The sequence below is a fragment of the Takifugu flavidus genome, chromosome 9 (assembly GCF_003711565.1).
Source record: "Takifugu flavidus isolate HTHZ2018 chromosome 9, ASM371156v2, whole genome shotgun sequence".
NCBI lineage: Eukaryota > Metazoa > Chordata > Actinopteri > Tetraodontiformes > Tetraodontidae > Takifugu > Takifugu flavidus.
The window spans coordinates 2,157,166-2,183,490 of record NC_079528.1 but is presented as its reverse complement, the minus strand read 5'-3'; the positions used below and the strand labels follow the sequence as shown (position 1 = coordinate 2,183,490).

The following is a 26,325-nucleotide window of genomic DNA, read 5'->3' as shown; positions in this document are numbered from 1 at the left end:
ATGGAGAAGCAAAGTGATGTCTTTATTCATTATTGATGGTACAGACTACACGCACCATTTAAGTTAACACTGGGAAATAATCAGATTAAAAGCAGAAATAGGTTAATTAGTCAACTGACCTGTAGTATAAAAAGGGGTTTAAATCATGGTTTTATCGCGTACATTGGCTGGCATATAAGAAATCACTGCCCCTAAGTAAAATCAAGACAGTTAAAATACTTTTTGATCCAAAAGGCTGCCTTCGCCCCCTCATACAGCTCATTGTTCTCACATCTCGGCGTGCCGCATCACCGGGGCGGCGGGCGGGAGGGAGGGTGGGGTGTTTTGACTGGTGTGACTAATCTATCAGGGATGGCGGTGACTAAAGATGCCCAATGCAGAGGTGCTCGGCATTCTTTCCTTTTGAGAGCCGCTCCTGTCTAATGTGCTGCAGTGACCACAGAGGGTTAGCATCTCTGCGCAGCACTTAACATCACACATGTACAAGCGCGCGTGCATGCTTGTGTGAGTGTGTGTGTGTGTGTGTGTGTGTGTGTGTGTGTGTGTGTGTTGCCATCATCTCAGCGTTCTGTGTATTTCACATTCCCTGTTTTTAATAATGGCATCAGTGGAAGAGGATCCCAGCTCTATATATGTCATATATATATGTGATAAGACTGTAACATATGCAAAGATTTTGACTGATAACCTTTTGTAAAAGTCTTCCAGGACTGTGGGCCAACCTTTTTCCACTGGCTTGAATTAGCCCATGACTGGGACTGAATTGTATGAGGCATTAAGCTTTGGGACGGAGGACTTATCCAAACCCACCGAACAACAAACACGCCCAGACAGACGTTACGCCTCACACGGCCCAACACCAAAGCAGCGCGACACTTTACTGAGACTTTATAAAAAGGTTGAGTATCTTAGAGAGGTGAAGAGTTCCGTGTGTGCGACCGCTCATCCAGATGTTACCGACCATAGATGAGACCGTAAACACGTGAGAAGGCCCCACCAGTGTTGGATAAGTGTATAAGAGGTCCACGTGCCTCAAAGGTGGGTGGTCTGTGTTGACCTTTGACCCCTGCTCAGCTTTACGTTACACCTTACAGAGCAGTTGGTGTCACTTCCACAGCATCAAACCAAACCGCTGCGCGTTTCTTAGGCGACCTGGAGCATCACAGAACGCTGCAGGGGTCAGGTGGTCAAGGGGTGATTCCAAAGCCTGGAACTCCACATTTTCACACTCTTTCCCAGCTAACATCTAGCAGAAGAAGAACGCTGCACCTCGGCTATCTGGACATGATAGCATGAGTCTATATATAGAGCAGCCCTGTGACCGAGCCGGCCCAGAGTGTCAGATTCCAGGCGCTCTCTTCTGTCCTGGCTGGATCAGCACCTGCTGCTAACTATAAACCCTCCCACCCCCGGCTCACACAGGAAAACCACCATCCAGCCAACCCCAGCAGAGTCCGGGAAAAAGATCCAGCACAGACATGGAGAGCAATTCCTCCCCGATGCCAGCTGAGAGGGGAGGGGCAGAACCAGAGATGGGAGATGGATGTAATAGGCATGAGTGAGATGGCCCTCTTGGTTCTTTCTATTCAGGTCTGCTGTACGGCAGCGTCCTTTAACTCAAGCTCGCCAGTGTGGCGCTGCCTGACTGAGCTGCCCGACTGAGCTGCCCGACTGAGCTGCCCGACTGAGCTGCCCGACTGAGCTGCCCGACTGAGCTGCCTGACTGAGCTGTGCGGAGCAGCCCTGCAGGCTGGAGTCTGGATAAGAGGCTCCTACCGCAACATTAAGGAACTCAGCGACCTGAGGAAGCCTCGTCGCTGACCACAGGTGCCGTATGGTTCATTGTGTCTTTATATGAGCGGTTAGTGAGTTTAGTTTAATTCCAAAATGTACAACTTTCTTTCTAATTTTTGTTTTGGGTGTTTTAAAGACAAAGTGATCTATCAATTGACGTCGAAATCTTCAGAAGTGTACTCAGACAGGCGCACGAACCAAGTTCACCACAAATTGAGACCATGAAACTACTCTACTTTCATTAAAATAGCTATAGCATAAAATGCAATTCGCGATATTTTACAACACTATCTCTATCTATCTATCTATCTATCTATCTATCTATCTATCTATCTATCTATCTATCTATCTATATTATCTATCTATCTATCTATCCATCATCCATCCATCCATCCATCCCCACACACACGCACACACGCACGCACACACACACACACACACACACACACACACACACACATATACATACATACATATAGACATAGATTTCACTATGAGGTAAAAGCTTAAATGTGAATGTGGACTCTTGTCCTACATATTCTTGCTACATATTGAGTAGCAAAATACTCATTCTAGCTCCCAACACTTGTCTGAGGGTTTAGGTTAGGGGGTAATGTATAATGTCTGTGAAAGTCTTCACAAGTATAGAAACACAAAAAGAGAATAATCTGGATGGTAAATTCCACATTAGCTGTGATATCAGTAAATGAGCCTCAGGCCATCCGGATGACCATGTCTCATTTCCAGTACAGAAACAAAGGCCAGCGGCGCCCAGACCAGCAGTCTGGAAGAACCACGGTGCCAATTCGGAGTTTGTGATGAGCAATGGACAGCTGGACTCTCCAGGGGGACAGCTACTCCTTCTTACGCAGCGCACCACGTGCCCTTTCCCTTTGTCATCGTGACGGCACTCCCAACCACGTCGAGATCTTCGACATCATCACTGTCCCTAATCAGCGCAGTGCAATTTCTGAGACAACCTGCCTGTGTGACATTTTTGGAGACGACCGAGAGTCACCCTCCCTCTCTGGCAGCCCTCCCGCAGGGCCATTTGTCCCTTCTCAGAGGGAACTTAATGGGATAGTTGCCTCCCCCGTGGCAGACGACCCGAACGACTCCTCTGGCTCTTACCACAGTGCACAGGGATTCAGTGAAGGGGAGGAGGGATTTGAAGATTCAAGGGAAAGACTTTGCAGCCCCCCGCTGCAGGGTGACTTGTCAGAGACGACAAAGTCACTGGACACAGGGGATCCAGGAAATAGAACAGACAGTAACACAAGCATAGAACCAAAAAGCAGATCGCCTTCATCTTTCAATAACCCTAGTCCACCATTAGGAGTCTTCACCAGCAAAGAAAGAGCGCCCTCTCCTGGACAAAACAGCCAATACACTCCGAATAGAGAGGGAAGACCGTCCTCTCTATCTTCCTCTTCACCTGAACAAAGATTTTTACCAATACCTCCTAATCCTGAAAAGGAAGCAGAACCAAGGGGAAGCACTCCTACCCTGAGAAACAACAGCCCATCACAGCCGGCTCTGACACCAAGTCCCCTCCCAGACAACTGCATCACCCCTGACCCTCCTCCATCAGAAAGTTTGGAAACTTCATCCTTTTTGACGAAAGAAGACCCTGAAGCAAGGAGTCCCTGCTTCAATCACCACAGTAGTCCATTACCTGAGCCCACGGCCACAGACTTCTCTCAGGATTTCCCACTGTTTGAGGCTAGAGGGATTGTTCCATCTCCTTTTTCCAGTGACACAGACATATCACACTGGTCAAGAGGAAGCCTGGCTTCACCTGAGCTGGAGAATAGATCCCACCCCTCAGATAGTCAACAATCATCTCCTTTTCTGGAATTAATAAGGAGGGTCTCTGTGCCTGATATGTTCAGCAGAGGCTCACCGCCAGATTCTGATATTTACCCCCGCAGTCCTGAACAGATTTCAGATATTTCCACTGCGGAGAGGGAATACGCAATTCCTGCTGAGAGCCAAGGTATAAGGCTATCGCATCAACCTCTCAGTGCTGCCTCTACCCCAGCAGCAAGTTATACACCTCCATCACCTGCCATCTCTATAGAACCTTCTCCAGAACTGGTGGAGACCAGCGTCTCATCTCACACGGCTGCCTCACCTGACTTGCTTAGTTTTGCCTCTCCTTCCTCACCTGGAGCAAGAACCCCCTCTCTACTGTCTTCACCTGTGATGAGCCACAGTTTATCTCCATCACCTGCAGTTACAAGTAGCTGTTCTCCCCTAGACCACAGATATACTTCCCCCTCACCTGAGATAATTATCACAGCCTCTTCGCCCGAGGCCAGTAGGAAAGTGGAATCTTCTGTCGAAGTGGAAACATCACCCTGTCCAATCTTAGAGCCTCGCATTGATTCTGCCTCACCTAGAAGCTCTTCAATATCGCCGCACATCACAGGAATTTCAAATTCTGTAGTCCAGCCTGAGGAAGGTTCTCCATTTCCGGAGCTTTCCCGACTCTCCAGCCCTGAGCCTGAGAGAACAGTTGCTTGTGAATCAAGTTATACTCCAGACAGTCTCACAGGAGCCACAGGAGCACCGTATGATTCTCTGCATGACTTGTTCTTCAGCAACTCTGTTGGACGATCTGAGAAAAGTAATTCACCCTTTTACCAACCAATATCTCCTCAGCCTGTAATTCTAACTCCCCTCGCTGATAGAAAGTCTCACACAATTACAGAGGATAATCATCTGAGTCCCTCCCCACAGCACAGGAATAAAACACCATCACCTGTGTCTACGTCGCCTGAGGAACGGCATAATCAGCACTCACCAGCAATTCTCTCCACAAAGGATTACTGTCCTCTGAAAACATCAGAGTGCAAGTGGGATTCCTTTTCAGTTGATATAACCAAATCACAGTATTCAACATATCTGGAAGAAGGAAGTGCATCATCCTCGACTGGCTCAAAAAGGGGTGACACATCAGCGACTGAATTCATAATCGATTCACCTGTGTCTGTGGAGTCCTTGCCTGTGCATGCCTCGCCGGTTTTAGCTGAAGATAAAGTAGCGAATTCACAGAATCGACAAAGACAAGAGATAGAAATAATACCCCAGGAAGTAAATCTTCAGGAAATTCTTATGAAAGAGAACATCAATTATAATCTTCCTATTGAAATCAGTCCTCTTTCCCCTAACCAAATTTCTGAGGACAGCCACAGTGTTTCCCCTCACTGGGTTGCACCCACATCACCTGTAGTCAGTTTGGGATCCCCACAGCCTATGGTCACTTCTTGTTCTCCAACCTCTGAAAGCAACTGCTTATATAAAAGATCTTTGACACCTGAGCACACAAAAGTACAGCAACCATCCGGTGACAGGATCACACCAGGAATGGCTTACCGTCACCACAGAAGGCGGACTCCTTCTCCGCCCCTCACAAGGTTCACACCTGTTCACATCATTGCGCCTCAGAAACCACAGAGGCACTGGCAAAACAGCAGCCATAGCCCCTCTCAGGCTGTAGCATCCTCAGCTAGTGGTAATTTAAAGAAAGCGGTGACAAATAGGGAAAGCCCCGATGCTGCCCCAGCTGACAATAATAGCCCGGCTTACTGGGGCAGACTTGGAACGCAGTTGGAAATAGAGAGGGAAATGCGGCTGGAAGAAGATAGAGAAGTGGGTAGGGAGAGGTGGATGGAAAGACACAGAGAGGGGGAGGAGCAGCTTTCTGAAAAGGGGAAGGGGTGGCAAGAGAATGCCAGTTACAGAGAGGAACAGGTTGAGCTGTCATTTGGTTCCAGGAATAGAAAAGGCTCTGCAAGAGGCAGTGGAGCTCACCCAAGCAGACAAACCAGCCAAAGACTGCCAACGGTGCATTCTTATTCCAAGAGCTTGCATTCCAACAGACAGCAAAAGCAAGAACAGAAGGTCATATTTGCTTCCCAACAAGATAACTGGGGCAGCGGTCCTGGGAAACGACTTCAACCACCTGCATTCCACAACAAGAACCGAGCCGCTGGCTGTGCTGCTAAAAACAAGCTTTCTCAGAGCTCCAGTTCCAGCATGGGAAGTGAGCTTGATGAGGCTGACAATGAAGTGAATTGGTTTACAGATCTGGATTTCAGCACCCTGTCGAGTCCTGAGGTGGATTACCTTGATATGTACAACTCCAGCCACTGTTCATCGACAAACATTTCTCAACCATCTACCCGGGAGAGTCCAGCTGGGGTCAGTGCTGCATTACATGCCTATGCTGAATTCAGGGATTCTGCTCCAAACAATGATGACCTCTGCTATCAACAACCATCTGCATATTCCTCAGATGGTCTAGATTCATCCAGGTGCTTTGAGTTGGGCAGTTTTGAGTGTATAGATGTGGCATTGGAGAGAGAGGACTACAGGAAGTCAAGAAGAGGTGTGCCCAAAAGACAGATCCAACTGAAGAAGAAGGACAGTGATGAGAGCAGTCAAACAAGCAGTCTGAGGCCAGTGAGAACAGACGTCCTTTCAGTGGAAAATTCCAACAGAGAGAAACTTATGAGACAACACAGCACACCAGCAGCCATATCAGAATGCTTCAGCACAGACTGCACCCATGGAACCAATCAGCAACAGGAAGGAAAATCCAAACTCCAGAAATCTGCTTCTCTGGATGAGTCATGTGCCAAAACCAAGATGGCCACTTGTTTAATCAACAATGTGCTGTCCAAGAAAATGCACAATGTTGATCCACAACCTGATGAGAAGCCTGGAGAAAGTAGTACCGGTTTTAAAGAAACTATCCCACAAAGAGAGAAGGTAGCTCAACCTGCAAGAGATGCCTTAAAAAATGATGAAGCTGCTCTGAACTCAAGTCTTCAGACAGACTGTAGACTTTTGCCTGAGCATCTTGTTATGAGAGAAGAAGAGTCTCCGAAGGAGGAAGTCAAAGCAAAAAAATGTTTTGGAGAAAGATCTACGTTCAGGCCAAGTTCATCCAGCAGCAGCAAAAGTGTAGATTTTTCACAAAATGAGAGTGAGGAAGTCAAAACTGAGAGACGACAAATTGGGTCATTGAATTTGGATATTGCTTCAGAAATAAACACACCGTTTGACAGTGAACAGTCAGAAACAAGGCGCAGAAGCAGAGCAGGTATTTCAACAAATGTCACCGCTGGAGACATAAGAGCACCTAATGCCACTGATGTTAGCAGCATGGATGCTGGAGCAACAGCCAGAGATGAAGACTGTGAAATACAAGTAACCCACAAAGCAGCCTTACAGAGTGACCGGAGCACACCAAAATCAAAGGAAAATTCATTAAAAGGGATGGACAAGAAGAAGACCTCCCTAAACGTCTGCCTTACACCCGAGGCAGAAAACAATATGGAGGCCTTCCGACAAGACAACTCTCTCACAGACAAACATGGACGAGTAGAGAACAATATGGAAGAAAAACCAGAGAAAGAAGAAGGAAACAGGAATAATCAAACAAAGGCACCCATTCACAAAGTTAGGGATGTAAGACGGCTTGTAAAAAATACATATAACCTGTCTTTTAAGGCAACTGGTGCTGCGCAGACATCAAAGACTACTGAAGATATGACAGAGAAACTTGAGGACACAAGGCAAGAAATGACAAATGAAATAAGAGAAGTCAGTGCAGAAGAGTTCATGGAGGTGAGGCAAGAGATAATAAAGGGGGAGTGTAGAGATGAAAGAGAAACATCAGACATGAAACTGAAACAGAAAGAAGAAGAAGAACTGCTAACTACTCCACCTGAAAATGCTGCCATGTCTCGTCCACTGCCAATGCAAATAGAATACAAAGCTGTTTGCTGGAAAGAAGACAAAAATAAACTGCCGTGCAGCAAGCCTCAAGACTCTACTGCAAACACACAGGATGAGCTAACTGGGGACACTGAGTTGTTAAAGCCATACCAACGTGAGATAAACATGCCTGCAGAGATGCCGGCAGCTAAGACAGAAGTACAAAAAGTGCAAGAAAATGAGGACAGATCTGTGCAGGTGGGAAGAGACGGAAGACCACCGATACTCGGAAGTCTCCCAAAACAACCCAGTAAGGAAAGAGAAGTGTCCACTGCTGTCGTGTTAATAAGAGACCAATCCAGTAAAACCCAGACATCTGTTCCAACAGCCCAGAAAAAGATCCCTTCTCCACCCCCAGCTGCAAGCGCTTCACATTCACCTGGTCCTGCTGTCCCTGGTAGTAGTGGCCACTCTGTTTCCATGCTACTAAAGGAGAAGGGCTACCAAGCTGACATCGGAGCAGTGGTGGGAGACAACGTGTGTGAAGCTGGTGGTAAAAAGATTCATTGTAAACATGTGAATAGTTTAAAGATTCCCCTTCAGAATGCTGTTCTTTCAGAGGTAGGTCAGATTCAGTCTCAAAAGGAAAGAAAAGTCTCCCCCTCATTGAACATGACTGGACCCCCAGCAGTGTCGGACAGCAATGACACTCCTACAAAGAAAGACAAAAATGATGGAGTTGGCAACAAGCCTGCAGTAAGAGACCTGACAAAGCAACAAAGCACATCCTTGCTCAGGAATTCTTTGGAGCAAAGACCACTTCCCACCAAACAGAAAGAATATGGAGACTTTGAAGCTGTAAAAAGACTCGATCCAACGTTCCCCCCAAGGTCCCCAGCACTGAGGAGGTTTAGATCACAGCCAATCGAAGTTAAGTCAGTGACTAAAGAAACACAGAAACAAGAAATGCCTCTAAGTTCATCTGGAAGTAGGCCTCAAACCATTGAAGTTAAATCTATAGCTAAAAAAAGTCAAAAGCCTGTGGTGCCCCCAAAACCAAGCTGCAAATTTAAACCTGCAACCAATTCAGGACTGGAACTCAATGAAGCGCAGAGACCATCACTACTAATACCACCTGTAAGACCGTTAAATGAGGACAGACCTCAGACAATCATTGTGTCCTCACCAACAATCTATAGAAAACTTTCCAATGAACCGACCTCAGCGTCAAACAATGCAAGAAAGCTCTCTGTATCTGCAATAGCCAGCCTCAAACCTCCAACATGCAGACCAGCAGAACCTTCCACCAGCACTCTGGCAGACCACTCATCAAGAACTGAAGGAATTCATGACAGTGCTCGAAGGCAGACAATAGGAGCCTCGCAACAAAGTGCTGGTAATATTCAAAGGCCAGGTTCGATCTCAGCTGTAGATTCTGAGCCCGGAACAAACCAAGCCCCTGAACCAGTCCTTGATGAAGCAACCCATCAGCCAAACCAGCCAGTTGCGGAGGTGGACAATAAACCAGAATGTGCCCCAATGGTGCGCCCCCGTCAATCTCTGCCAGTATCATTAAATAATACAAACCAATCTGCTGCTGCTTCTAGAACACAACTTCCGGGATATCCTCATCAGCCTTACCGCCAATCCCTCTCTGCAGAGAGTAACCACCTTTCAGATGACCTGCATTTTTATGCCTCAGATGACCCCCCGAGCTACGATGAAAGAGAGAGCTTCAGTCCTCTTATGCCCCCTGATCTGCCTTCCCGGAGGCTAAATCGCTATCAACCATCTTCCCGCCCTCCTCCCTGTTCCTGTGCAGGTGGTAGTTCCTCATACTCTGGTCCCTCTTCTCATCGTCACCGCAGTCCCCATAACCTTACCCCTCCAGCTCCTTCACATTCACCAGGGCAGACTGCATCTTTTCCACTGGCTCAGCCCCCTCTCCATCTGCATCAGGGTAGATCTGACCCACAACAAATGAGTTACCAACCAGGATCTCCAAAATCAAGCCCTATAGGGCCAAGCCAGCCACCAGCCTTGTACCAGCCTGTCCACCAGCCTCCTCCCTGCCTTCCCCACCCTTCACTCATACAGGCCTTTCCTACTGACCGGCCATTGCAGCCATTTCAGCATAATGAGTCTCGCCGGCCCTCCATTCGCAGATCTCCTCAACAGCAGCCACCTGGCATTCCCGGGGCTCCATACTGTAGTCCTGGGAACAGCCACTCCCCAGGACTTCCTCCTGCAGACCCTCAATACATGTGTGGCCCTCAGAGCTTAGGAGCTTCGTATGGCTCTGAATATGGGGGTGACACTTCTAGTTTGTACTCAGAAAGTACATTTAGCCAAACACCACGCAGGGTGCTCTTGGATCCCGAGACAGGGAAGTATTTTTATGTTGAAGTACCTGTACAGCCACTGAGGAAGATGCTATTTGACCCAGAGACTGGTCAGTATGTGGAAGTGCTCATCCCACAGCAAGCAATGTCACATTCAGGCCTGTATCCTCCCTCAGCAGCCCCTTACCCACCTCTCCACAATCCTAACATGTATGCCCCTGCACAGCAGTACATGCCCTATGCAGCTCCTCCCTTACCCCATCCCCAGGCTCAGTCCCAGCCTCCTCGTTACCCCGAGGCCTCTGCAGCAGCCCCACTACATCACAGTGGGCCTGGGGTTGCCTACAGAAATCCCAGTGGCCAACCCCCAAAACCAGAACTACAGAGCCATCCACCACTGAACCAGAGCTACCTGGAGAGTATGTACTATGTCCCTACAGGAATGGGTGGAAGCCCCAATCCCACCCCACCAGACTATTACAAACATCCCTCCAACCTACCCCCAACAAGAGGGGAAAGGTCCTGAAATAGAGGATAGATGCCGCCTTCTCGGAGCCTGCTGGTTTTTAAATACACAGTATATAAAGGGGACGTCTAATATTAGCCTGTAATGTTATTTGAGTTTTGCCGCTGCAACTGAGGAGAGTAATTTTTCAGTTACTGTTTCTTTACTGCTGCTTGCTCTGTGCAGGGATTTTATTTAGATAGATTGTACTTGTTTTTGAATGCACAGCTGTTTTAATGATAAATAAAATGTCTTGCTACAAGGTAACATCATATTGCATTTTTAATAGAAGTGCAGATACCTTGATGTTGTAGTTTTAGTCGAATAGTGATGTTTATACTTTGTCAATTTAAAAAAAACAACTTGACTGAACCTTTTAAAAGAACCTCATATTTATTTTGTTATTGAACCTCTAATACTGGGTGAGTCCGTGCGCATAATTCCATGTGGTGTTCGTATACATAGTGTCTGCAATAAAATTGCCAATAAAATGGATCACTTTATGGATTGTTTTATGCTTTGTCTCAAAAGCAAAATCGGAAATTTTATTGAATAACTCTTGACAAATCTAATCTGTTTTAATTGTTTAAGGATAATAAGAAGCATCCTGACAACATATTAGAAAACAAAACAAAAAAAATCAGCTCTTTTACAGTCAGACTGTATAAAGTTAAACATTAAACATTAATCGAAATAATCAAATGTTTAGTTTATCATACTATCATACTTTGGTGTGGATGTTTTTTTTTTTTTTTTACTATATCATTGATTTATGTTTTGACGGAGAGATTCCTGTTACTACTGTATAATACTGTACTGCAATACTCTGACCATTAGATGGAGCCAAAAGCTTTTAACGTGACCCAGATTGGCCATTCTTTCCTTTTCAGTAATCAAATACTGATTCTGATAACAGAATCGGTTTTTATGACGTTAAAGTTGTTTTTTTAAATGTGGATGACAGTAAAAGAGGTGTGAGGGGTTGTGGATGTGTTAAGTGCATAACTCAATGTGAATATATGACTGATTACTTAAGAAAAAAAGCCTGAAATAAAATACACACCACAGGAAACCCACACTGTGTTATATCAGATTTGGGGCTATAAAAAGTCTTCAAAAGTAATATGAAAGCCAAAAAGTTTGTCAGTTAAACAATTAGTGCTACTTAGCAACTGTTACGACAGCAGCAGTGACACATACTACACTTATAAAGATAAGAGGCACAAAATAACCCCGTGTGTTAAAGGCAGAGAAAAGGCTGTTTTACTGCAACTTCCTCTGAAACTGACAAAGGAATGCAATGCTGAGGATGAGGGATGAAGTTTATTGCCCAGATCTCATATTGTTTCAACAGGGATTAAGGGCACACCTTAACAAAACCCACAAACCTCCAGACACACCTACACTAAAATCATTCACACATAGTAGACACACGTCAACGCAACCTGTGGCTTCCCCAAACAACCATTTTCCAGGATTTTTTTTTACAGGATTCGTTTATTAATGTGAACAGTGTAATTCATGATAAAAAAAAAAGTAAAAAAAAAAAAAGAGATCCTGTCAGCTGTGTTTTGAATTGACCTTCCTGTGCTTCCACAACTATTTCTGTTTTTTCAATTAAGATTACAGACCTAAAATTTCTAATGATCCTTTAAAGAGTGACCAACCATTTCCAGACACATAGCCCTCCTCGTGTGTCACTGTGCTGCATTCCTATCATACACACAAGCACAAAACCTCCACATGACATCATTAAGATGGCTGTGGGATCTTTCCAGTGTCCTTGATGTTGTTATGTTCAACTGCAGTTTTCTACCCCACATATTGACCACACACACACACACACACACAAGGATGAGTGGATGGGGCTGACACCACGTTTGATGTAGGCCCTGTTGGTGGGAGGGATTGATTGGTCAGTGGAAAAATCGTCTCCACATTGTCTCTCTGATGGCAAGAATGAAGAAAAAGTGGGTGGTTTTGGTGAGGCTGCTAGATAAGAGGTAGAGGTTGACTGATGATAAATTTACTGCGTGGAACAAAATGTGTAATGTCCTTTTTGACAATTTCCTTGGCACGTGCATCCAGAGATTAGACATAATTTGTTTTTATTACAAATATAAGTCATGATTAAATTGTCTTAGGAGTGCCCTGTGATCCGGTCAGTCTCTCCATGACTGTCCCTGACTGTGTGGGATGTATTGGTTAAAGTGAGGAAACCAGGTCACCATTTGGGTGTCTGGTTGGCCTGTAAAATTTTATTAATCATGACACATCACAAACGCAGACAGCTGTTCAATTAAGCAAACACAACTCATAATTTATCTCAGGGGAGACCTCACCTGGGCTTTAAATCATTGCCCATAAAAGGATTTCCTCATGAAAGAGTGGGCGTGGCCACAGAGGGCTGGTGAGATGGCGAGATAAGAGAAAGCTGGAGTTGTGTGAGACACCAGTGAACATCTGAAGCCCTGCCCTGAGAGACCTACCTGGTTTCCCAATGACCACAGACCATAATAATGAGTCAATGTTCCAAACCTTTGCTTTGCGTGTGTGTCCCTGTGTGTCATCTCTCCATCCACCAGGTGGTGTTCCTACCTGTCTGTTTGTGCATGTCACATCCTGTGATTGCTTCAGATCAAACTGCTGTAACAATAATCACCTTTATCAAGTCGGTGTGACTCACATGTGCAATAACTTCAACATTTGGCTCTGATCGGCTGCTTAATCATACACAGACGTTCAGCGTTAAAAAGGGACATTATTATAGTCTGAAATGTTTTTAATGGAAATCGTCAGTCTAGACTTGTCTGGTCCCTGTAACGTCCCAGGACCCCTCATGTCTAGAGAGGAAAACTCTTACATATACAATGAGCTAATCCTTCTCTCTCTCCGTCTCTCTGTCTCGCGCACACACACACACACACACACACACACACACACACACACACACACACACACACACACACACACACACACACACTGGCATAAACACACACACTGTGTCTTGGTTGGTAATGGCTCCATTCCTCATCGATCTGACATGCAGGACCAAAGACTGCGGTGGGAAAGTGATCAGGGGATGACATCACTTTTCTGGCGATCTCATCCTCAGGGCTGTGTGTGTGTGTATGGGTGTGTGTGTGTGTATGGGTGTGTGTGTGTATGTGAGGAAGTGATGCCAATCAAGGACCCACAAACATAGACCAACATTTCAGTTGAGCCAACTGAGAATCAGGGACAACTCCTGACTTCCTACTGATGCCAGAAACTGCTGTGCCTCAGCTCTTTAATATCTCACTTCAAAGAGTTTCAGCACAGGAAGGAATCACTTGGGTATCCTCTGGTCTTGTTCAGGTCCATTACGAGGTGGTGTGTGTATGGGCCAGAGGATTCCTCGAGCATGAGGTAAAAGTAATGAGTCATGGGAGGGTGGCCCATGCAGGCCTCGCAGACTGCAGACAACAGACATTTAATAATTAAACTCTTAGACATTGGAGCAGAATTCAATACCTAATCCATCAACCTGTGTGTTTTCAATCAAAACAGCGTTGCAAATGATTGTTTTCTCTAATCTGAGTATCGCTGTCGCTGCCTTTTGTGACAGAAGCGTGTGGAATGTCAAACATGGTCGCAATGCTCTCAGTTCCAGCGAAGCACCGGAATTCCAGTGAGTGTGCAGTGTCACCAGTCAATACCAGGAAGGTTGGAAACAGGTGACAGAAGTGTGCGTGCAGCAGATGACAATCGCCATCATCCTCAACTGAGTAGGAGCTTTCATTCACTACTCTTTGTAAAAGGAAAAGCAGAGCTGAACACAGACATGATGACAGACGGACGGACGGACATAGATAGATAGATGTGGGAGCGTGTCATCTTATCGCCCTACCCGAGAGGTGTTGGGGGAAGGGTCTGTGGAGCAGAAAGGTCAGTCTGTCACTGACACCGCTGCACCGTCGGGAGATGGCACTGTGCTGTAGATGAAGAGGATTGTCTCTGGTGGACAGGAGCCCGTTCAGCGCCGGTGGTTCCGCCACAGGTGTCCAGACTGTCCAGCTCTGGCCAAGGACAGAGGCCGCCTTCCTCACCAGTTTGTCCAGGCGTCCTACTTCTTCTTGAGGCTGCCCCCCAGCACACCACCACAGCCTGGTGGGAGATCTGTAGCAGCTTCTAGCAGCTGTTGAAGGACACCAGCTTACTGAAAAAGTACAGACGACTCTGATCATCTATGATGGCTGTCCATGCCATCTTGTGATCCAGCTGCAGTTTTTTCCTGAACATTAATTTACTGTTGTTTCTATTTGTTTCATGATCTGAGATAACACATTACTTTTGAAATAACATGAATACTTCATAATAATGCCACAGATCTGGAAGACACTCCTCAAGGTAGCATTGAGCAACCAGGTCTGATTTGTTAAATTAATGTTTTTGGCTACAGATTCAGTTAATCCTGTAAGGAACTGCTCCACAGCATGCAGACTTGATCAAAGCAAATGTTTCACATCTTTGATATAGACTAGCCAAACCACATTGGACACCAACACTTCCAGGAACTTTCATTTCCAGGAGTTCATTGACATGGTGAAAAAAACGTCAACAAAAATCCCAGTATCTGCATGGTTGCATTCCCACCATACTTTAAAGTTCCAGAAAATGTATTCAAATCAGGCTGATGACATCTAGGAGGAGCAGTATCACAGTCGCACCCATTGTGACAGCCGTGGTCATTCAGCGTCCTCTCTTATCTCTAAATGACTGAAAAGTCATGTGTGTGTGTGTGTGTGTGTGTGTGTGTGTGTGTGTGTGTGTGTGTGTGTGTGTGTGTGTGGTCCAGTCACTGGGATTTGACTCATATTTTGGGGTCTTTTGTTGAGTGCTACAACTTTGCTGACATGATTTTCCTCCTGTTATGGAGGAGAGATAATTGCTAATGTGGTCTAACCTCGTCTGATGGAATCACCGGTGATCAGAGTCACCACAGCATTGACACAAACAGATGAGCAGAAATCACACATGCGGTCCTTTTGTTGACTGGATTATATTTTAAATCATGTTTTTGTTTTTCGTGTGTGTTTCTGTGGTACTCTCGGGGCAGGGTGCCAATGACTGACATCATTTAGCAAAAATAACAGATAGCGCTTATGGTTTTATTGAGCGGGCCTTACAAACCAGATAGATAGACTCTGAGTATGAAGTCATGATGAGTTTGTTGTCTTGTTGATGGGTGGAGGTGCAGTGATAACAGATTAATGGGCTTTCTGTCATTCCTTCCCGTCAGCACGGAGGCCTGCAGCTACAGTTTACTAGCTGTTTATATGATGGAGTTATATTTAAAACCAGCATAGGAATAATGTAACAGACAAGAAATTTTGTTTTGGAAAATGTTCGTTTAGGCCGTAATGATGAACAAAATGCCCATCTTATAGAAGATGTGATTCTCATTAAATAATACAACTTCATCACTTTGGCCCTCATCCATCTATCACAGGAATGCTCGAGCCTATCCCAGCAGTCTCTGGGAGGCAGGAACACATGTCCAACACATGTCCAACACATTGGACAGGTCACAGGACACACAGGTCATTCACCAAGGAGCAAATTAGAGTTTCAAATCAACCCAATGTTCATGTCCCGAGCGAGCATCCAACTTTGGTCTCTGTGTTTGTTCAATTTGTATCTGCAAATTCCTGACCCTATACATTAAATATACTGTGTAACAATGTAAGTGTCAGAGCATCCTGAGCATCTGCTAAACACCAAAACATTTATGTTTTTCAGACCAGACAGTGTGACTTGCAGGCTGTGGTTTAGAGCTGCAGGTGACTCACAGGGGTGCACATGCAGGAGCTCGCCGATGACATACACCTTAACTTGGATCTAAAAAACGTAGATATCAGGTATGTCTTCATTGCTAGTGTGCACATCGTGCTATCATTTGTGTTGATTGCATAGGAAAGCAAATGAGGAAGCAAAGCAAAGTTTAAATTTCCCTGACTTGCAACATCGTCTTGAATAGAGAAGCATCAAATGTGGCACAATTCACTTAAGTAGAAATATTTTACGTCAGTCCCTCTTGCAACGTGCCTTCCTTTCTTGCATTGTCAGTGAGAATTAAAAAAAAAAAACCAAGAGACACAGTGTGGATGAGATCCACTAACTCAGGATTCATCCAAAACGTGGCTTCATAGGTAATGATGCGGCCGATAAGTCAGTGCGGCATCGTGGAGGCGCAAAGCATGACATGACTGGACTCCAGCAGGCGGAGAAGGCCTTCCATTGTTGCAGGGAGAATGGAAACTCTCACGCAGCCAGATTCCATCCTTCCAGCGCGGTCACGGTGGCAGCGCTCTGATAAGCTTCTTCTGAACCAAGCTCAAAGGGTCCGTTGTCCTGTCCTGTCAGATATAAACGCTTTGCCCGTTTCCAGTACCTCTCTGACATATTTTCAGACAACAGCTCACAGATTGGGCGCCGGCTCGTCCTCCTGCAACCAGTGAATGCGCATATTGATCCTGGTTTGATGTGATAATGTTCCAGTGGTGAAGGGGTTGTTGCCCCGGTCACGCAGGTGTGGCCAGTAATTCCCACTCTGTGCAGGCGCACCTGAATGAACCCTTTAGTGCCGCATTAACATCATCGGCCCTCGACTTGCGTCACTCGCTGCGGTCGGCGCTCTTTCTCCACCCACAGCATCCATTCCATGGTATCGTTGGAGCTGAGCACAGAATTGAGAGTTTGGATAGAAACCATGGCAATGGCTCATTACCAAAGCAGTGACACTCCACCACAGTCACCGCAGCATTGGGCAACCCTTCTATAGACAGTTGCAGAACCACAGTGTTTTCCTTCGCTGGTCTCCAAAAATGCACCACTCTATGGTTTTATGAGCCACGTGACTCTAAATGTTTAACCCCTGGCACTTGCTTCATTAGAAAAAAGTGCCCTTCTATCTCTTTTTCAATGTGATATAACCTCCAGCCTGTCCAAACAACCGTGTAGAATTAAATCTGGAAGTATTTATTTTGAAGATATATTTAGTTTCTGACCGCCAGCTTGGATCATGCCAGCCATGTTAACTAGCTGGAGCAGGGCTATATTTACAGAGGGTTGGGCATCCATCATCAGCAGCACAAGAGCACGGACAGACAGCGAGTGAGGAAGGGAAAGTGTGGTCCATCAGTCACCACAGTCCAATCCTAGTATTTATCTATTTAAAACACCTCACAGTCGGACCACAGCAGCGCCGCAGATCAAACTGTAGTATTGGACCTCCGGCGTAGCATCCCTCCACCAGCCCATACCTGCACTTACCCTCTGCCCTAGATGAACCTCCTTCTGCATGCACCTGCGCATGCATTCTCATAAAATCCAGACTGGTGAGAGTTTGATGACACTAAGAAGGGGGGCAAATAAATCTGATGGAGACACCTGGACTCCCCTTCCTGGCACACAGCACCTGAATGACATCATTCAGATTCGCAGACAAAATAACACATCAACTATGAAATAGAAACTGTCTGAGACTGCAAATAGATGGCCAGTCAGATAGTTTTAAAGCAGACAGACAGTCGCAAGGTCAGAGCAGGACTGACAGACATGCTGTGTCACTGCTCAAATGGGTTACCTGCATTAGATCGGAACCCGTGTGTAAATATATGGTGCATGTTTTTGCATTGCTTTATTGTTATCTGTATATATTTTGTGTGTCTCTGTTACCAGACTGGTGACCCAACCTCAAACAAAGAGGACAGTAATGAATAAATGCAGGATTAAAGGCAGTAAAGGAACAAAAGGAAGACATGATTGGAATCAAAGACTCAGAGCCTTATAGAATCAGTCCCCTGTATAGTCACATTCACTTATTGCCAGTAATGGGCCGATACCAATATCACAATATCTGGTTATTTTGTAAAACTGGAAACGAAAAAAGATGAAAATTCTCAATAAGACCAATAAATGAAGGACAAATAGGAAAAGGCCGACAAACTAAATCAAATACCTTCAAGACCACCTGCTCATATCTCTTATTTGCTCGAGCCAACCTGTCTAATAGACGTTAAGCTTTGTGGTAGATGGTGGCCGTCTGCCCCGACCACTGAATGCACCCGGCATAGCAGTCGGGGGCTTAACATCAACCGAACTGGGACGATGTCAGCCCACGCAGATGTTCCCTGGGTCCGCTTGGATCGCATTAAAAGCAGCCCTTTAAAGTCTGCATCTAATCCTGCACCCAGTTTGCATCTAACCCTCTGCCGCGAGGACGTGCATGTGTGCTGGCTTAGGCGCAGATCTGCAAAGGTTGCGCCGATGCCCCGTGGCGTTGGGTGCGATGGGCCGGCATTTTCAGCATGCGGCCAAGTCGTTAGCACATACGAGTGGAGAATAAACCCACCATGTAGGGATATTTGTCTGGGAGCAGAGAAACACTGAAACCCAAGATGCCTTTTAAATCCTGCCCAACCGCCTGCCTCTGGTGTATTAATAACGCGACTATTTACAAACTCCAATCCGACTAGATTTCATCATCAATAACCATAACCAACGGTGAGTTCCAACAGGTAATCCCATGCTGCTGCGCGGCGAATCCTCAGGTCACCTGCCCGCGTATGGCCCCCCTGTCCCAGCGCGCACGCTATTGATCTGCAAAAACACCCGTTTAACACAGTCGGTGGGATTAACGTGAGGTCAAGTGTGGACTGTGATCAGGGTGTGAGTGTGTCAAGTTTTATGACATCATGTAAATTTACACCCCTGACCATGTGAATGCCTCCTGGATGGTGAGGTCATGACGGTCTGTAGATCCCTGTCATGGCGGGAGGTGGCTGCTAAAAACAGACCAAGGGTGGGGAGAATGCTGGTTATGCACACCAAATATACTATACACTATATTTGTGTCTCCCAACATCACCTTTTCTCAGTGCACCTTTTTAGAATGCGTGGGCATTCCTCCCTGTGCTGCCGGTGCACTCACAAAAAGTTCAATCGAGCATAATGAACGGAAACTTTTGTACGTGCTATTATTTAAGCCAGAGGCTCCAAAAAATAACAACCCTGCGAAGATAAAGAAAAGAATGTGTTTATGCCATTGGGCAACGCAGCGCGTTGTTGTGGATCTTGCAGTGTTTTGGAAAAGCACCAGTGACAGAGACTCTTTGAAGACAGGGGGGGAAACCTCTGCCGCATTCCTGAGCCGTGAGAGGAGAAATGGCTCAATGTGACGTTGCGGCAGGTTCAGAGGTTGTGTTCACATACATGCCCAGGCACAGCCCCGGATGTCAACGCCTCACCGCACACCTTCTCTAAACAGGAACCTTATCATTTTGTCTGAGATTTTTGGTATCAGTGGTGGCAAACTAGAGAAGATTATATATATATATATATATGATGTTGGCCTGATAAATGGACTGATGAGGTTTGTTGTGCGATGGTGTTCTCCTGAAGAGGATTGTTGACCTCATGAAAATAGGAACAAAAAGTTCCTGCATTTTAAATTTCAGAAATGCTTATTTGGATGTGGCAAGAGTTGATAAAGCAGCCAGAAATGACAGGAGATCTTCGAAAAAAGGCTTGTTCAGCCTTGCAGGGTGACAAGAAGACCAGGGGGAATCCGTCACATACGTAAATTAATTGTGGTGTGATAGCAGATGTCTGGTAACACATCCTGACTGACAGTGACGTAGCGATCTAATCAGATCGTCCATGAGCTCAACTGAGATTATTCACAAAGAATAAAACCGCGTGTAATAAAGATCAAATGTGAAACAGTGTTCGTCAACATGATTCCTTTCGTCCTGGTGAGATCTGACTGGTCTGCCTCTACCAGTCCACTGGGAGGGTTAACTAAACAAAAGGTGCAGTGACACAGAACGAACCCTCACAGGTGCAGCAGAAGCCATTCTGCACCAACATTCCTGACAATAACAACACTCAGAAACACCGGAAGAACGATTTAAGGCTACGGTCTCCAAGACAACGAGTATTTCTGCACATTTTGAATTTGCATCAAAAAAGCAGTAACGATGCAGACGTCTGCAGCCAGAGAGTTAGCATGCAGATGCTGTTAGCACAGCTTCAGGCCCTTTGTATATACTGTAGAGAGCAGTTTGCATGGGCGTAGCATCTTGTCTAAACCAGCCTGTTTGTTGGGTATATTTAGGTGTTTAAAGTGAGCAAATGTTGTGTAAATGTGATGTTGTGGCTCTGATGGGTGCAGACTATTTATAATGGCACCGTGACAGGTCTACTCTGTGACACCGTACGCTGTATAAAATCCAAGCGCTGGTCACAAATCCAAAATGTCAGAGCATGAACGCTGACAGACAAGAGGGAGCGCGGACGTGTTGTGTGTTGTGGGAAATTCTGTCTTCCCGGCTTCATCACTGTAGACAGCTCCTCTGTGTCACCAGACTCTCTGTCTGCTTGAATTGGTTTTCTTCCAGTATCGTTCAAGTCATGTCACACACACACACACACACACACACACACACACACACACACACACACACACACACACACACACACACACACACATGATTTACAAGCTGAGACCACCAGTATATTCCCTCCCTTCAGGGTGTGAGTGTGGTCCATGATAGAAAAATATAATAAACTAAACCAGCCTTTTCATCCTGGGAGGCATCCCTCAGGACTGACTCTCAGGAGGAGAGACCCGTCTTAGTCACCCCCGACCTGACTTTCTCTCCCTGCATGTCTCCAAATTGACCTGTCTGTTTCGATGCATCAGTTCACGCTGCTTCACCCTATGGTAAAAGAAACACACTGTTCCAATAAGAGGCTGCAGGGCGTAGAGACGGTGCCGATGTGGACAAATTAAAACGCTCGGTGGCCAAAAACACTGTGCTCTCAGGGATTCCCCCTCTCCCACCACACACGTGCACGTGCACGCGCGCCCATACATGCGTACACACCAACTGTGCAGAGACATTTAGTCATTCAAAAGCAGCATTGTGTGAAGGTCAAGAGTGAGACCTTGTGTAGTGACATTTTCATCCAGCGAGACAAGTCAGGCCGACGGTTCCTGTTACAGGGAACGCATCAGCACCATTTCAAGCGTGTGCACGTGTGTGTGCGTGCGAGACCCTGGCGCCCGGGTTTCTGAACAGGTTACGACTGGTGGATTAAGAATAAGACATGAGGAGTCACTGTGACTTGGAACCATGACCAAGCCGAATGGTGTAAACTTCTCAGAAAGTGCTGACACAGATGCTACGTAGTTTAGTCACATATGTTTGACACTTTGTTTTAATTATCGTTGTCCCGTGGTTCCATCGCGGAGACAGACTCAAAACAACCCCTTATCTTGTGCCAGGAAGTGAAGCCGGAAGGAGAGCACGGATTTTCAGGGAACAAGAGGGAACAAACTGACCTTTGACCCTTCTGCACCGCCCACCCTTCTGGCTGCCTTCGTTAGAATCTCTAAACTCGTAACTTCATTAGAGAATCACCAGACTGGCAGCAGCAGCAAATGAATGCAGATGACTCAAAGAATTGATCTCTGCCACTGAGCTTCTCTCAGTTAAACTTTGAGTTCTGTTCCGGTCCGTCTCAGCAGTGTGTTGTCACCGTACAGCAGGCCAGCGCTGCTTCACTCCTCAAAGAGACAGCAGTTTATTTTGTACCAAAAAATCCAATATAATATTTTAAACACCTGTGCCTGCAGTCATCCTGGTTGCGCAATAGCACAAGTGGGGGCCCAGGTGTGGCCATTTGTGCTTCCTGTAGGTTTTCCCATTCAGAGGACATGTGATTCAGGTCTGTCCAGCCCAACCCAACGTTCAACTGTCGACCGACGCCATGAGTGACAATGTGCTCAGCAACCGACTCGCCCAGCAGGACCTGGGATAGTTTATGATGCTGTGACACTGCTGCACGAGCACCTTAACCTCCATTCACTGAAAAGAAAGAAGAATCTACTTTCAACTGGGAATCACCATTGGAGTGTTTCCAGCAGGTTACAACACTGAAACTGGAGCATATTAAAATAGAATTAAATTAAAATACAATGAAAATACAGGCGTTCAATAGTATCCCCATTTTTAAATGGGTCATTATGGAAGTTCTTTAGGTGAGTGAGTAATTTAATCAATTATAGCAATGGTATGTATCTATTGTCCATTATTTGATCATATTGTATGATCAGGTTTATGTACAGTATGGATTTGGATCTATAATAGATAAAACTGCCAAGTATTGATTAGGAATACCAGCCTTTCAACAGTGTTGTCACTGAAAAGTACAGTAGGTGAAAGGGTACAGCTGGGAGTGGAGCTATTCATAGCTGCTCGATAGCTCCATTTATTGCACCTTATCACTTGATCGGTAATATGCTCTTATATCTCGCATCTGTACCCTGTGTGTCATGGCAGTTGCATCACTTCAGGATGTGATGCAACGGCCCAGAGCCAGCGGCTGACCCAGGAACAGCAGGCTTCCCTGTGATTTCGCTGTGTAAATACCTCACATGCGTTTACGAGATCCGAGGCTACAGGTTACAGTAACAATGTCAAAAATCCGAAGATTGTTTTGCCATCAGCCTCAAACTTCTTTCATCAGATTCTGATCTTTGCTACACCATTACTTACGTAAATGTAAAGTGGATGTTACCGATACAAATACTACATAACACGGGTACAAATATGATGTTTGTATCTGAGGTTATAAGAAAAACTTTCCACATTGGTCCATTTTGTGTTGTTTTGCCTCATTTCCATCTTAACATTCCAAGTCTTCAGGAAAATTCCGGTCTGAATACAATGGCATAGATCTTGCCCTCACTTAGGAGCTGAATTAGACCAAATAAGGGTTTTCCTGACTTAATTAAACACCAGCTCTGATTGTTCACACCAAGAATGTGCTCAAGTGTTCTGAAACAATTTTTTTTTTCATTCTCCAGGTGGTCCAAACCTCCAGGTAGCCTTAAATGGTGGCGACACGCTTCTCTCCATGTGTTGGCCGCCTTGGACAGTCAGGACACACGGAGGAGCATTAAAGGGATCAAAGCAACTGATGCTCATTCCCGTTCATGTAAATGCCATCAAACACAAGCCTTGAATGAGACGGTGCCAGTGGAACATTCCAGGGAAGGAAACCTGATCAGCTTGAAAAGAAGCTTTGAGGTCACCTGAGTTCCTCTGCCTGGTTCCACCTTTACTCATGTTACTTCGGCTGGTTCTGCACAAAGGCAGCAAGAACACCTGAAGTGGTGTCAATCAAGAACACCTCTGTGACTCAGTTTACTTCACCGGCCCCGGGACACACTCAGCACACTTGACTGATGGCCCCTGTGCCTCATGCCTCATTTGCCTGACATCAGGGCTTCCTTTGAAAACTTGCGTTTGAACATGAACAAAAAAAGCCACACGTCTGTCACAATCCACCCAGGGGGAGGCATTTAAAGTCGGAAACACTTTCTGTTGAATGACAGCTGAGGTATATGATGAGATACTGAAACGTTCGGGTGACGATGCCGTTGACACATCTGGAGTGTCAAAGCTCCGTCAGGCTGCATAACCTGTTGTTTTATTGCTCCTGTCTGGTTTTCTTGGCTTTTACCATCAATTCAGTGGGTCAAGCTGTTTGATGTGGTAGATCATGTCCTACCAGATGTGTCTATTCCCAAGTTTTTAAGAATCCTTCTAAAAATGAGGGGATCACAGCCTCTTCTGCAGCCTGCCACCAGGGGGCGGTGAATGTACGTAGTCCTCACGGGCCATTCGTCTTTACATAATCCCATTTGCATGTTTTTTCTAAGGATTGATGTCCCTGTTCTGGAGCTCATAAAAATTCTACAAACTCATGTTAAATTAAACCATCTTTCCCTTTCTAGTTTCAGTCTTAGATCATTTTAATTTGGGATGCATGGGATGTCATGGATGTTGACTTATTCGGTAGGCAAAAACACGTCATCAGCGAAACCCTGATGACGTGTTGTCGGTGGTAAAGGTCAGCCATAAAAAGTCACATAAAGCAATAACTCACACTAACTCAAGAAAATCAGCTTTCTCCCTGCCGGTAGCTCTAAACTGTTTAATTGCTTGGATTGCTTTTTTCCCTACCACATTCCTTCCATAGATCTGACCTCAGAGTGTGCCAGTCATGTATAATATATCCAGGTTTAAAAGCCGCGGTGCCCAGCTGTCTCCTAATGTAACAACAATTCATAGCGATGTTGCTTAGCAATGCTCGGCATGCCAGCGGTGAACTATATAACTATGAACTATATAAGCCTGCTTCGGACTATAGCCAGGCCCTCATGGGAATTTTAACACACATTCCAGTGAAACAAAGCTGAAGCTCATAAAGAAAGCTCTCTCTAACGGGGAGCTCTTAAACCTTTACAAATGAATGTGTCTTACTTTGGAGACAGGGAACAACCAGGAAGTGTTGTCTGACTGCTTTGTGTGTGCGTGGGCTTTCAAATGGTAGTGGTTTTTTATTCCATCGACTCATTCTAAGGTCAAGAGTTCAAAATAAAAAACCTCCAAACAATTTCTTCCGTGGAGCCCACGGGAGCAAAGGTGATGTTTGCCCCGCCCTCTCCCTTAATCCCTTCAACAATTTGACTTCCTCACTTCAAACGCTGGGCTGTTTCAGCTTCTCTGTCTTTGCCCCGCTGCATAATGAGGCCGAGTCTTTGGACTTGACTGCTAGCTTGTTCTCAGCTCGTGCTGCGAAGGCTCGTGGGCTCGCACCACGTACCCATGTGGAGCCACCAGTGTTTCCATTGCCTCGCAGCAGTAGTCAGCTTACACTGCCACCCTCTCCTGACGTCTTTCTGTTTGTAATTGCTGCCATATTTCGGCCGCGTGCTCTTTTTTCTTCCGCCTTGTCAGTGCTCATCTGAGCCAGGAATTGGTCTGGGAGGAATGTGGTTGCACAGCGGTGCGATGACAGAGGGTGAGTACACCCACACGGATACAGCAGCTCAAAGGAGAAGGTGGGGGCAGAGGGAGAAAAGGTTGTGAGGGGACACGCGTGCATGCCACCGGGATGTTGGGACCGTCTCTCAAGGACGGACATTATTAGATTTTAAGGGAAAACACACGGTTGCAGTGGGTGCAGCCATTCATTGTGTGACAGTAGTGAAGGCTGTGGTTCAAATAAAATAAGGAAGCGGTTTGTGTGTGTTGCCTCCCACATCTCCAGATGTCATTTTTGTGAAGAACACAAAATTTGTGACATGTGAAGGCTTGTACGGTTTACAACTCGGGGTCCTGTTTGTGCTTTGAGGTTTCACGATTGCCCAAGATGGGAAAACTCTTATATGAGATGATGATGAAGAAGAATTGGTTTTTAATAACTTCCTACAGATTAGAGTTACTAACCCAGTGATCAAAGCTAAAGAGCACCATTGAAGGTACATGGCATGGTAATGCAGGTAAAGCAAAGGCCTCCAGCCACTTATATGAATATAGTCCACCCTTTGCAAAGCTTAAGGGTGGGGGCCGAGAATTCCAGAGAAGAGCAACCTGAAATGTTTAAGCTATACGTTCTACACACGGGAATGCCCAGATCTTAGCAACAGAGCTGATAAACATGAGCAAAGGTCAGCCAAGCGACCTGCATTGAAAGTGTTGTGTTTAAGGCCAAGATCGACCCAATAACTGATTTGAGGGTATAAATGTGCTCTTATAGTTTCAGCAAGGATGAAGAAAACAAAGGAAACATCCCATAATCTGGCCCTGTGATGGTGTATGTTGGTGTTATGACAGTGTTACTTATGAGTTAATAGAAATCAAAAGTGAGTACACACGGGCAGAACTCAGAGGTCACATTTCCAGTGGACAATTTAGTTTAATGGGTCTTTAAAGAAAGAAACTGATTAACTAGAAATGTTTCTTTTTATGCCTGCAGCCCTAATCTGCAAAGTTGTGGAACTGGCACACAGCAACAGCCGGAAAACAACATTTCTCTGTCTCCAGCTATAAAAACTGA

General features: G+C 45.7%; 1 protein-coding gene across 1 annotated transcript; it reads left to right on the top strand.

Moving 5' to 3' along the window:
- The first annotated feature begins 1,387 nt into the window (after positions 1 to 1,387).
- Positions 1,388 to 11,444, top strand: si:ch73-43g23.1 (uncharacterized). The gene is made up of 2 exons (XM_057043692.1): positions 1,388 to 1,827; positions 2,542 to 11,444. The coding sequence occupies exon 2, from the start codon at positions 2,620 to 2,622 to the stop codon at positions 10,387 to 10,389; it is 7,770 nt and encodes a 2,589-aa protein (XP_056899672.1). The 5' UTR covers positions 1,388 to 1,827; positions 2,542 to 2,619; the 3' UTR covers positions 10,390 to 11,444.
- Positions 11,445 to 26,325: the final 14,881 nt, after the last annotated feature.

Coding starts and splice junctions, on each gene's coding strand:
- si:ch73-43g23.1 (XM_057043692.1), top strand. CDS start 2,620: ATGGACAGCTGGACTCTCCAGGGGGACAGCTACTCCTTCTTACGCAGC.